A 12948-nucleotide genomic window follows, 5' to 3' on the forward strand; every position below is an offset into this window, starting at 1 on the left:
CCCCCGTGACACACTTCCCCTTCTTTATGGCTGTGCGATACTCCCCTGGTTGCTGAGGCCCGCCTCTGAGTCATCCCGGTCCTGCGCTTCCTGGTCTTCCTGGAGAGCTCAGTGGTTGGGCTGTGCGCGGAGGGCCGGGAGGTGTGTGCGGGAGGTGTGTGCGTGGGGGGGGTCGGAGCCGCCTGGGAGGGGCGCTGTGCGTGTAAGTGCACTGGGGTGTGGGGGGACCCGGCTTTCCCCATGTTCCCTGGAGGCTTCCCAGTGTGTTCCCAGCCCACACCCTCACCCCAGTCAAAGAACACAGGAGTGGGAGCGAACCGCAGAATACCTGCCCAGGCCTGGGCTTGAGGGGGGCTGGACGCGATGGGCAGAGCGGAACTGACCCGGAGCCAGGCATGGGGCGCTGGAGGTGGGGGGGGGGTGGCGGGGGGGACGTGGGGGGCGGCGAGGGGCACGCGGGGCGTCGGAGGTGGGGGGCGGCGAGGGGCACGCGGGGCGTCGGAGGTGGGGGGTGGCAAGGGGCACGCGGGGCGTCGGAGGTGGGGGGGGGCGTCGGAGGTGGGGGGGCGTCGGAGGTGGGGGCGCGTCGGAGGTGGGGGCGCGTCGGAGGTGGGGGGGCGTCGGAGGTGGGGGGGGCGTCGGAGGTGGGGGGGCGGCGAGGGGCACATGGGGGGGGTGGCGAGGGGCACGCGGGGCATCGGAGGTGGGGGGGGCGTCGGAGGTGGGGGGGCGTCGGAGGTGGGGGGGCGTCGGAGGTGGGGGGGCGTCGGAGGTGGGGGGGGCGGCGAGGGGCACATGGGGGGTGGCGAGGGGCACGCGGGGCATCGGAGGTGGGGGGCGGCGAGGTGGGGGGCGGCGAGGGGCACGCGGGGCATCGGAGGTGGGGGCGGCGAGGGGCACGCAGGGCGTCGGAGGTGGGGGGCGGCGAGGTGGGGGGCGGCGAGGGGCACGCAGGGCGTCGGAGGTGGGGGGGCGGCGGCGGCTGTGGGTAGGGAGCCCCGGGTTATTGCTGCCGGTCCACCCGACGCCTGCCATTATTCCTCTCCTGCCGCCCTGTCCTCAGAGACAGGCCTGAGCGAGCCGTTTGCCTTGTGTGGGAGATTTCAAACTGTGCACCCCTCGGATGGACACAGTGGCCGCGGCTAGAGCTGTGGCCACGCGGCTGTCTGGCTGCGTGAGGGGGCGCCTCGCAGCATCGGGGCCAGAGGTCAGGGGCTGCCCGGGGGCCTCCCCTCGGCCCAGGCCCTGCGTGCCCTCCCCTCGGCCCGGGCTGGGGGAGGGAGACGCTGGTGGATTTGTGTTGCCTTTAGAACACACACACACACGCACACCTGTGACCCTTGGCCTGAAGCCACACGGAGAGACCCGCTTTCCTCCGATCTCTGGGAACCCCCGGATTGGGTCACATTTTGTTACATGGTCCATTCTCCTTTTCCTCAGCAGCGGCTCAGCAGCCATGCCGCGGAGCCCGACGTCCAGCGAGGACGAGATGGCCCAGAGCTTCTCTGACGACTCCGTGGGCTCGGAGTCGGACAGCTCCAGGGGGGAGAGCACCTACGATACCATCCGCGCCGTGGCGGACAGGCCGGCGGGCGCGCGCGCCGAGGAGGCCCAGGGCCACACGCTGGTCATCCGCGTGATCATCCAGGACCTGCAGCAGACGGTGAGACCCGGTGCCCGGCAGCCTCCAGCTGGGGCCTCGTGGAGATGCTCCTCCTCTCCCCCCACAAACCTGTGCTCCTCCTCCAGCCGGCCTCCCCTCCCCGGCCTCCCCTCCCCGGCCTCCCCAGCCTGTGTCAGGCTCTGCCCCCATCCAAGTGTCACCGAGCACCATGTGGCAGGGGCCGTGGTGGTGATGGGAGCCAGGCACTGGTGCTCAAGGTGTCGTGCCTAGCCCCTCGGGGTCCACCCCTTGGAAGAGCAGTGTCCTGACCCAGCTTTGACAGGCAGGGTCTGCATGTGGGGGTCAGGATACCCCAGAAAGGTCTGGAGAGCGCTGGTAGCTTTGGGTGTGCGTGTACACACACACATACACACACAGCCTGTTTCTTGGGGGTGCAAAGGTATTTGCTATCGCTGACACCAAGCTCTCGGAGTCCCGGCAGCCCGGCCTCTGCCAGGCATGGGTGCTGTCCAGCAGCAGCCATCTTTTCTCCCGTTTGGCTGGTGTTGGCTGGGCATCTTGGAGGGGATTTTGTGGCTCTATTGCCTGTTTTTGGATGAGTTCCTGCGGCAGAGCGGCTCAGTGAACGCAGCTGGCCGCTGGCGTTGGTTGTGTGTGGAGCTTCTGGCGTGGATTCGGTTGTGCACTGCAGAGCCTCCCTGTTTCCCGTCAGGGGCTGGCTAGCTCGGAACCGAGGCCTGCGTGGCGCTGCTATAACCCACGTTCTCTCTGTAAGGCCCACCTCCGCCTTCCCGTGATCCTGTGCTGGAGAGCTGGTTATAATGGCAAAATACCCACCCACAAGGCAAAAGCCGTGGCGCTAAGTCCACTGAAGCAGCATGTCCGTCACGTGAGGGTGGCGGGAAGAAGGCGGGCCCCTCTGTCTCCCGTGGAGTTACGTGTGTCTGCGCCGCTGACCGTGAACACGCAGACAGGACCGGTTTGGGGGTTTCGGGCAAGCCGTCTTGACCGGGTGTGAACCAGGCATGTTCCTCTGCGTCCGTCTCCCCGGTTGGTGGGCTGCGGGCTGCGGCTGCGGCCGGGCCGCTCCGGGTGCCACTCGGAGGTGCCCATTCAGCTTCCAGGGACTGTCCCCTGACCTGGCCTCAGCCACTGCGCTGGAAAGGGTTTGGGATCGGCCACGTCGAGTCTTTCCAGAAAAGGCGCGTGGCTGTGGGTCCTGTGCTCGTGGCTGGCTGGCGGGTCCGTGCAGCGGTCCACGCCCCGTGTGGATGGGCGTCTGCGCGTCTCCGCTCACAGTCCCCGGCGCCAGGCTGTGTACAGCCACGCACACGCGTGAAGCCCCGCACACACGTGCTACGCAGCCCCGGCCTCGTCCCCAGCCATCTTGGCGGGCGTTTGCGAGCAGAGTCTGGAAGCTGAACGGAACCGGGCATTTTCCCTGTCCTCTGTGGGGAGGGCCAGGCACACGGTGTGGGGACCCCGGGCCCTGACAGGAGGCTGCGGAGTGTGCCATGGAGGGGTGGGGGGAATGGCTCTCCCAGGACATGCCAGGCTTTCTGGATCCTTCTCCAGTACCAAAGATGAAAAGGGGAGGCAGGGGAGGGGAGGGGCCTGGGAAGGGGAGGGAGAGGGAGAGGAGGGGTGCGTCACTGTGGCCCAGGGCGGCCAATGCCCCCCACCCCGCCCTTCCTCCCCTTCCTGAACGAGACCTTCACCAGGTGGGGGCTTGCTCATTCCTGGGGGGTCTCATCTGTGTTTCCTGTCACTAGAAGCCCCTGGGGTACGAGGGGGCTTCATAAAGGGAGCAGCCTTGGAGGGGCCGGCTCCCTTCCCAGGAGAGTGTCTCTGGAACTTTCTTCCCTTCACGTTGTTGGAGACAAACAAAACTCCTGGAGGCTGTGCTCAGAATCCCACGGGCTGAGTTCCTGGGGACAGAGCGGCGTTGTTCCGCGTGCGGTCTCCCGTGTACAGAGTCCTTTGTCCAGCGGAGATGCAGACAGTTCTGGAAGCCCGCCCGGAGCGGCAAGGCAGCCAGCAAGCTTGGGCCCGGGCCCCGCCCTCTGGGGACGGTCTTGGAAAGGCAGCCAGCTGGCCCTCTGGGATCACTCGGACCCTGCTGGGCCGGGCTGGATGGGACTGTGGGTTTGGAGGGCTTACAGGGGACAGCGGTGGACTGTGCTGGGACTATGCAGGTTGTGTCTGGAACATTCCAAGTGCATGATGCAATGCAGTGCTGGCACCGGCCCGACAACTTGTCCTTTCAAAAGAAGTGACCAGTGCCAAAGTCAATACCAGCAGAAGTGAGCGCTTCTGTACTTTGCCCTTTTGGAGGTGGGGACGAGGCCGGCGGGGGGCGCACATAGTAGGTGCTTTGGGTCCCCATTGGATGACGGGTCCCAAGGAGCTGGAAGGCTGAAGCCTGATCGGGCTGCCAGGTTGGGGTGGGGGGGCTCGAGTGGGGCCTCACCGCCGCCCCCAGCTCAGCCCCAGGGCTAGCGCCCCGGTGCTGGTGTCTGCGGCCCTGGCTTGCCGGCAGAGGTGCCAGGGCCACACCGCCCCCTGGCACACACTGCGGGAAACTGCTCTCGCCGTGGTTCCGTTCGTGGTGGAGCCCTGGCAGTTGGGGATTGCAGACAGCGGGGGTGGGGGTGGGGCTGCTGGGTGCTCCGGCCTCGCAAAGACGATTTATCGCCACTCCGTCCATCCCTCTCTTCTTCCCTGTTCCCTCACGTCTCTGCACCTCCCCCCCTCCTCTCCGCTGTCTCTTTCCCAAAGTGGCAGCCCCCCCGCAGTCTCTGCGCCTCCAGACCAGCTGCTGCACCCCCCACCCCCGTGTCCATCTCCTGCATCAGGTGGCCATCTAATAAACTCAGAGGAGGGGGTGGGGTCCGGTCTCCAGAGATCTTGCCAGCCCGGCTCGCCCTGCCTCTGCCCCGCCCCGCTTCTGCTCCCCCCCCCCGGCCTTCCAGGTGCCCTGTACCTGGTGGTCTCACTCACCTTGGTCCCGTGTCCTGGGTTGCGTCCCCGGTGCTCCGCCCAGTCCCGCGTGGCCGCCGCGGCACCCCCTGCTCCCTGGGCAGCGTGGAGGATCCGCCTCGCCTGTCCCTGTCAGGCCTGTCCCTGTCAGGAGCCGCTGGAGGCCGGGTCGTGGCCGCGGGCTGTGGGCTGAAGGAGACCCCTCCCTGAGTGTGTGGAGCGGAGCCGGCCTCGGTGGGATCTGAGCGTGTGTGGGATCTGAGCGTGTGGGATCTGAGCGTGTGGGATCTGAGCGTGTGTGGAGCGGAGCCGGTCTTGGTGGGATCTGAGCGTGTGGGATCTGAGCTTGTGTGGAGTGGGAGCCGGTCTCGGTGGGATCTGAACGTGTGTGTGATCTGAGTGTGTGTGATCTGAGCATGTGTGGAGCGGGAGCTGGTCTCGGTGGGATCTGAGCGTGTGGGATCTGAGCGTGTGTGGAGCGGGAGCCAGTCTCAGTGGGATCTGAGCGTGTGTGTGATCTGAGCGTGTGTGATCTGAGTGTGTGTGATCTGAGCGTGTGTGATCTGAGCGTGTGTGATCTGAGCGTGTGTGATCTGAGGGTGTGTGATCTGAGCGTGTGTGATCTGAGGGTGTGTGATCTGAGCGTGTGTGATCTGAGGGTGTGTGATCTGAGCGTGTGGGATCTGAGCGTGTGTGGAGCGGGAGCCGGTCTCGGTGGGATCTGAGCGTGTGTGTGATCTGAGCGTGTGTGATCTGAGTGTGTGTGGAGCGGAGCCAGTCTTGGTGGGATCTGAATGTGGGATCTGAGCGTGTGGGATCTGAGCGTGTGTGGAGCGGAGCCGGTCTCGGTGGGATCTGAACGTGTGTGTGATCTGAGCGTGTGGGATCTGAGCGTCATGTGGAGTGGAGCCGGTCTCGGTGGGATCTGAGCGTGTGGGATCTGAGTGTGTGGGATCTGAGCATGTGGGATCTAAGCGTGTGTGATCTGAGCATGTGGGATCTAAGCGTGTGTGGAGCGGAGCTGGTCTCGGTGGGATCTGAGCATGTGTGTGATCTGAGCGTGTGTGGAGCAGAGCTGGTCTCGGTGGGATCTGAGCGTGTGTGGAGCAGAGCTGGTCTCGGTGGGATCTGAGCGTGTGTGGAGTGGAGCCGGTCTCAGTGGGATCTGAGCGTGTGTGATCTGAGCGTGTGGGATCTAAGCATGTGTGGAGCGGAGCCGGTCTCGGTGGGATCTGAACGTGTGTGTGATTTGAGCGTGTGGGATCTGAGCGTCATGTGGAGCGGGAGCCGGTCTCAGTGGGATCTGAGCGTGTGTGATCTGAGCGTGTGTGATCTGAGCGTGTGTGGAGCGGGAGCCGGTCCCGGGGATGACACACGTTTGCTCAGCAGGCCTGAGCGCGGCTTGCTGGGCCTCCTCGGGCCAGGGGTGAGCAGCCACACTGGCCTCGGGCCACGGCATGTGACCGGCGTGTTCTTTGGGTCCTGTGTTGCCAAACCAAGCTGGCTTGGCCCGCACCCTGGGCAGTGAAGTCACAGAGCTGGCTGGGTCCTGGCTGTGGACGCGGGTCCTCCGTGTCCCTGGGCTCCTGGGAGCACCGTCCAGCGGCCTGGCCACCCCGTGGCCCCGCCCCCAGGGCCGCCTCCCTCCGCTCTGTGTGCAGACCTGCCCTCCCTGTGGTAGGCCCTTCCTCCAGGGCCCCTTCTCTTGACCCATCCCCTCTGCAGAGACCCCCATCTCCAAGTGGGCTGCATGCCGGGGTGACGTGGTACATGATTTAGTTGCGGTGGCCTGGCCAGCTACGTGGAGACCTAGGTTTTCATGGCCAAATCAGGGCAGCTTCCAGTTTGGCAGGTTTGCCAGGGAACACAGGTATGTGTGTGTGTGAGTGTGTGTGTGTGTACGGGTGTGTACGTGTGTGTGTGTGTGTGTGTGTACGGGTGTGTGTGTGTGTGTACGGGTGTGTTGGGGTTGGGACACACAGCCAGGTCTTTCTGACCTCTTAGGTCCTGTTCTTTCTAGAAGGTTCTCCTTGCTCTGGCTGTGTTAAAGCAGGTTGCTGGGGGGCGGAGCTGGTTTCCGTAGCATGGCGGCGCCGGCCTGGCCTGGCGGCCCCGCCTACAGATGACAGGGACACCAGCCCTCCTGTCACCACAGTGGTACCCAGCTGCCCTGGGAGGGGACTCAGGCCGAGCTCCTCCCCGACGGGCCTGGGGGCGGAGTGTCTCCCCGGACCGCCCTCCTGCCTCTCCATCCCAGGGAACCTGAGCCGGGGTGGCTGCCTGTGGCTTCGCCGCAAGCCGAGAGCAGCGATGACAATCCCTGGACCCGTGGGGAGCGGGTGATCACCTGAGGAACTGGAACTGGGGATGGGCAGATTGCCTGCGGCCGCACCACACCGCATCTGATAGCCCTCCTCCTCTGTGATGCCTGGATTTCCAGAGAGTTCTCACCCTGCGGGGAGGGGAGAGGCTCAGGACAGGCTGTAGCCTGGGAAGGTGGGGGAGGGGCACACACAGCTTGGCCTTTGACCTCAGAGGGGCACACGAGAGCGGCCAGGTCCACACACAGGGTGTGGGCTTCTCTGGTGGGCATGCCCTCTGCCAGACCGTGTTCCTGGCCAGGGGCGTGCGTTAGGTCCGGAGGGGGCAACGAGCAGGCCCCTCCCCGTGAAGAGCTGAGTCTGGCCCAGCCCCTAGCGGCTCAGTGGTGGAGTGCTTGCCCTGCATGCATGAGGCCCTGGGTTCGATTCCTCAGCACCATAGAAGCAGAATAAGCTGGAAGTGGCGCTGTGGCTCAGTTGGTAGAGCGCTCGCCTTGAGCTGAAGAGCTGAGGGACAGCGCCCAGGCTCAGAGTTCACGCCTCACCAAAAAAAGCCAAAAACCTCAGTCTCGAAGTTTCCCCACAATGCAGCCTTTGCTCTTCGAGACTCACAGACCCACGTGGCCGTGGTCAGCATGGCCCAGCCCCGCAAGGCCTGCTGCTTTTGTTTTGCTTTGTTTTGTGTGGTGTGTGCGTGCCAGTACTGGGGCTTGAACTCAGGCCTGAATGCTGTGCCTGCGCTTCGCGCTTGAATCACAGCTCCACTTTCAGATTTTCGGTGTTTCATTGGAGGTGAGAGTCTCACCTACGTCTCGGCCCGGGCTGCCTCTGAATCTCAGCCTCCTGAGCAGCTGGGCTTGCCGACGTGAGCCCGCGGCGCCCTCGGCGGTGCTGCTTTGGAAGTGTGTGCGGTTGGCGTCAGGCCCACGCTGCATGGATGAGTAACCGATCGTCCCCGGCAGCAGTGGTCGGCCTTCAGCGCCGCTGCGCATCACAGCCTCGCTGTTTGCTTTGGCGGTGTGTGTGCGCGCCGCTTTCGAGCTTCTGTACTCAGTCACAAAAGCTCCGTGGGTGGTCGGTGACCCTGTGTGGGTGGCCACCCGTGTCTGAAACGTCAGACAGACCCACACCAGGATGAAGTCACTGGGCAGCACATGGGCCCTGGACGGGGATGGAAAGCAGCCCTGTGTGCGGAACGTGTCCTGACTTCTTCTCATTCCCCGAGCCTGCAGCAGGCCAGCTGTTCACAGAGCACGCGTGCGCGTGTGCGGGCCAGGTCCTGGAAGACTCTGTTCCAAGTCCGTGGGAAGAAGCAGGGCCGCGGTGGCTCACGCCTGTCATCCTAGCTACTCAGGAGGCTGAGGGCTGAGGGGGCCACGGTTCAAAGCCAGCCCAGACAGGAAAGCCCGGGAGACTCTTATTTCCAATAATCCACCAAAAAGCCAGGAGTGGAGCTGTGGCTCAATGGTAGAGAGCCCCCCTTGAGTGAAAAGCACCCAGCCCTGGAGTTCAGGCCCCAGGACTCACACATAAAAAGAAAATAAGTATGTAGGAAGGTGTGCAGGTGTTACGTTCAAGCACTGAGTGTGTGTGCTGTGTGAGTATGAGTGTGTGCGTGTCGGCCTGTGTGCTGTGTACCCCGGAGTGTGTGCGTGTCGGCCTGTGTGCTGTGTACCCCGGAGTGTGTGGGGTGCATGGGCAGCAGGTGGGCAGGGCAGGCTGCGGGCAGGAAGGAGTCCAGTGTGGGAGGAGGGCCCGGGCCCCTGCCTAGGCCTTTTGCTTCTGACGAAGGTCTCCGTCCAGCCAGGAGCACGCTTTTCTCTGTGGCCAGAGAGCCCCGCGAGACCCCATGCCCGGCCCAGCCGCTGGAGGGCCGGAGCGGCGTGGGCCCGCTGGCTTGTGCCCCGTGGGTGTCTGTGGCTCTCCGCCACCCTGACCCACGACTCTGCCCTCCCGCAGAAGTGCATCCGCTTCAACCCGGACGCCACGGTGTGGGTGGCAAAGCAGCGGGTCCTGTGCACGCTCACCCAGGGGCTGAAGGACGTCCTCAACTACGGGCTCTTCCAGCCGGCCAGCAATGGGCGCGACGGCAAGTTCCTGGATGAGGAGCGGCTGCTGCGCGAGTACCCGCAGCCCGTGGGCCAGGGCGTGCCCTCCCTGGAGGTACTGCTGCCCGGGTGGCTTGTGTGTGAGGGCCGGTGCTGTGCAGCCTGTGTGAGCAAGGAGGGCGGGCCCCTCCTGCTCACCCAGGGGCCTCCATGCCCCGTCCTTTGGGACTCTCTGCCTTACATAAGCAGAGATAACTGGTGATCAGCCCACCTCTGCCCTTCCCCTGTCCTCACCCCTGCCCAGGGTCAGAGGTCACCTCATACCATACAAGGGGTCAAGGGTCATCTCAAAGCAAATCAAAGATATTTTCCTACTCAGGGGAGACCCCAGGGACTCAAGGTGCTGTGTCAGGAATGGGGGATGATGTTACCATGCCACATTCCTTGAAGTCTTCCCCGGGTGGCCGGTGGTCAGAGTACAGACTCTCCTCCTCTTCCAGCGCTGGGAGTGAGTGCTGCAGTCTGGAGCCGCTGCAGCCATTCTGTGCTCCCGGCCGTGTGGGGCGTGTGAGCCCCTCCAGCTGGAGGTGGTATGAGGGAGGGAGTGTCACACGTTTCACTGCATGGCCCGGTGAGCTGTGTGCGGGAGGACACCAGCCGTTCCCCGAGCGCCCAGCGTGCTGTGGACGGCCCTCCTGCCAGACGTCCGGGGTCAGGCCGTTTCCTCTGCACAGTGAGGTCTCATCTCTTTTCCTCTTCTGTTTCTGGACCAGTTTCGATACAAGAAGCGGGTGTATAAGCAGTCCAACCTGGACGAGAAGCAGCTGGCCAAGCTCCACACAAAGGTACACGGGTGCACCTGCCCTCCGGCCGCCAGGATGAAAGCGTGCGCGCGAGCTTAAACACAGCCCGCCCGCGAGCGGCGTGAGAGTCTCAAGTCAGGCCCGTGTCCTGCGCTGCGGCCCTGGAAGGCCTGTGGGGAGAGGTTCTGGGGCGTGAGAGACTGGTCTTCTCACATGGGGTCCTGCTCTGGGCGGACGAGGGGGGGCATCCTCAGAAAGGGGGGCAGCCCAGCCGTATGCTGAGAGCAGGAAACCGTCACCACGCTGGCCGACAGGGCCGGGCTGGATTGTCCCGCCCCACAGAGGCCCAGCAGCTGACCAGGGCCATCTCGCCTTGCTGTCCGGGCAGCTGGCTCTGGAGGTGAGCCGCGCAGGCCGGCGCCCGCCCCCAGGACGGGGTCGGGGGGCCTGGTGTGTCTCCGGAGCCGCAGACCCTCCAGCTGGCCCTGGGGTGGCGCCTGTGGGCAGCGGGCCCTCAGCGAGGCGGCGTGGGCTCCCGGGGCCTTGCACACGATCGGCGTCTGTTCATCAGTTCTGCAGGCCCCGGGCCTCGGGGCCAGGTGCAGGTGGGGTGAGGGGCCAGCGTGGTGGCCCGTGGGTGTCTTCTCCCCGCTGGAAGGGGTGGCGAAGGGCACCAGTGCCACTCTCCAGGGCTGGACCCCCGTGGCCAGCTCTCCTCCAGAGGCCGCTCCTGGTCCTGTAAAGGGCGCAGTGGACACGCAGAACCGGCCCTGGGAATACGGGACAGGCCTGTGGCTGCAGCCTTGTGCTGACTCCATGCTCAGCCCTGGGGCTCCAGCTTCGGGGAGCCCTGCAGCTGGCCATGGCCTCCACAGATGGCCAGGACCCAGTGGAGGAATGGCCTGGGCCCCTGTGGACATTTCCCGTTCCTTCCTGTCCTCTCTAGACCAACCTGAAGAAGTTTATGGACCATACACAGCACCGGTCGGTGGAGAAGCTGACCAAGCTGCTGGACCGCGGCCTGGACCCCAATTTCCACGACCTGGAGACTGGAGGTGGGTTCTGGGTGGGGAGGCCATCCTTGACGGGCCCCTGGAGGGCAGCGGGGATGGCCGGCCGGGCGTCCTGGCTGCCCCGCGCCTGCACGCGCTGGTGCTGCCCCCTGCTGTCCATGGGGCTCCCCGCAGGCGGGGCCTCTGCTCGGGGCTGGCGTCCCAGGCCTGGTGGGGTGCTCACAGCATCTGGGGTCTCCACCCTTGGATGACAGACGGCGGCAGCTTCAGGGGGACGATGTCAGGCCCGGCCCAGCCGCCTGGGGCGGTGGGGGGGCAGCCCATCATGTGGGCCAGGCTCTGAGGCGGGCGGGCGGAGTGGGCACCGAGGAGAACAGAGGGGCCAGGAGGTGTCACCAGGCCGTCCTGGCTGCCACCGGGCCCGGGGTATGCAGGGCTGGCCGCCATCCTCCTGGCTTACCGGGCAGCCTCCTCCCTGGCCCCCGGGAGGCCGGGCGGTGCGGCCTCTGTGGTTCCCTGTCAGTTGCTAAGACGTGAACGTCACCCGTGGGTGGGCCCCCCCCCCCCCCGCGGTGCTGGTCGGGTAGACACTGGGTGTGGCCACGCAGGGAGTGAACACAGGAGCATCTCCTGGGCTGGCCTCGAACCCCACAGATGTTGAGATTCTACTTGAAAAATAACGCAAGCCAAAAGAGCTGGGCGTGTGGTCCACGCGGTAGAGAGCCGTCTAACGAGTGCCGGGCGTGGAATCTGCCACCCGTGGTGTTGGCCGGCCGCCTCCCGCGCGGCCACGGCCGAGTCCCCTGGCCAGGCCTCCCCCAGCGCTGGGGCGCGTGCTGGCCCTCTCTGTGCTGGCCGTCCTCCAGGACAGCGACTGGCGGCAGCGGCACTGCCAGCCCGTGCGTGGAGTCCTCACCTGCATCCTGGGGCTTCCATGTCCCGGGAGGCCCCGCCTCCTGGGGCTCCTCCTGTGCCCTCTGGGAGCCCCTCGGTAGTTTGGAGGCGCCACACTGGGTTTGGTGGCTTTATCTGAGCCGTGCACTGCCTTGCTGATCTAGCCGCCCCCCAGACGTCCGTGTTCCCGGGTCGCGGGCGCTTTCTTCCCCGTCGGGTCTGGAGTGGGCAGGGGGGGGCTGCAGTCACTCAGTCCCAGGAGAGCGGCCGTCCCTGTGAACAGAACTGCTCACGGTCCTCAGCAGCCCTCTGGTACTTGTAAGTGTAAATGTTACGAAGTAATGTTGATAAAAGCAGAATGGAAGCCCAGCGCTTCCCCCACCCCACCCCAGCGATCATGGGGCTGAGACCTCAGGATGAGGGGCGGGAGGGACCGGGATCACCAGCGTGGGAGGAGGGGGAGGAGGAGGGGGAGGGGGAGGGGGAGGGGAGGGGGAGGAGGGGGAGGAGAGGGAGGAGGAGGAGGAGGAGGGGGAGGAGGAGGAAGAGGAGGGGGAGGGGAAGGAGGAGGGGGAGGAGGGGGAAGGGGAGGGGGAGGAGGAGGAGGGGGAAGCGGAGGAGGGGGAGGGGGAGGGGAAAGAGGAGGGGGAGGCGGAGGGGGAGGGGGAGGGGGAGAAGGAGGGGGAGGGGGGAGAGGGGGAGGGGGAGGAGGGAGAGGAGGAGGGGGAGGAGGGGGAGGGGGGGTAGGAGGAGGAGGGGGAGGGGGAGGAGGGGGAGGAGGAAGGGGAGGGGGAGGAGGAGGGGGAGGAGGAGGGGGAGGAGGAAGAGGAGGAGGAGAGGAAGGAGGAGGGGGAGAAGGGGGAGGGGGAGGAGGGGGAGGAGGAAGGGGAGGGGGAGGAGGAGGGGGAGGAGGAGGGGGAGGAGGGAGAGGAGGAGGAGAGGAAGGAGGAGGGGGAGAAGGGGGAGGGGGAGGGGGAGGGGGAGGAGGGGGAGGAGGAGGGGGAGGAGGGGGAGGAGGGGGAGGGGGAGGGGGAGGAGGGGGAGGGGGAGGGGGAGGAGGGGGAGGGGGAGGGGGAGGAGGGGAGGAGGGGGAGGAGGAGGAGGAGGGGGGTCGGCACAGGCAATCTGGGCATGACTTTCTTTTCCACTATGGAAATTGACTTTCCAAACTGAAGAAAAGCCCCAGGCTGGGCTCATTAGTGAGGCTTCTAACCATCCCTTCAGATCCCTTGATGGTTGATCCCTGTGTGTGCCTGGCCTTCCTCG

The 12948-nt window shown here is 65.6% G+C and overlaps 1 protein-coding gene across 2 annotated transcripts in view; it reads left to right on the forward strand.

Annotated features, from left to right (window-relative positions):
* Positions 1–1456: 1456 nt before the first annotated feature.
* Positions 1457–12948, forward strand: part of Shank2 (SH3 and multiple ankyrin repeat domains 2) — a 289122-nt gene continuing 277630 nt past the window's right edge. For both annotated transcript variants that reach the window (XM_042670380.1, XM_042670381.1), the window contains exons 1-4: positions 1457–1663; positions 8884–9087; positions 9746–9817; positions 10722–10830. In XM_042670380.1, coding sequence (XP_042526314.1) covers positions 1457–1663; positions 8884–9087; positions 9746–9817; positions 10722–10830 — 592 coding nt within the window. The remainder of the gene's footprint in view (positions 1664–8883; positions 9088–9745; positions 9818–10721; positions 10831–12948) is intronic.

This window comes from Dipodomys spectabilis, unplaced genomic scaffold (assembly GCF_019054845.1).
Source record: "Dipodomys spectabilis isolate Male_0828 unplaced genomic scaffold, ASM1905484v1 ptg000544l, whole genome shotgun sequence".
Classification (NCBI taxonomy): domain Eukaryota; kingdom Metazoa; phylum Chordata; class Mammalia; order Rodentia; family Heteromyidae; genus Dipodomys; species Dipodomys spectabilis.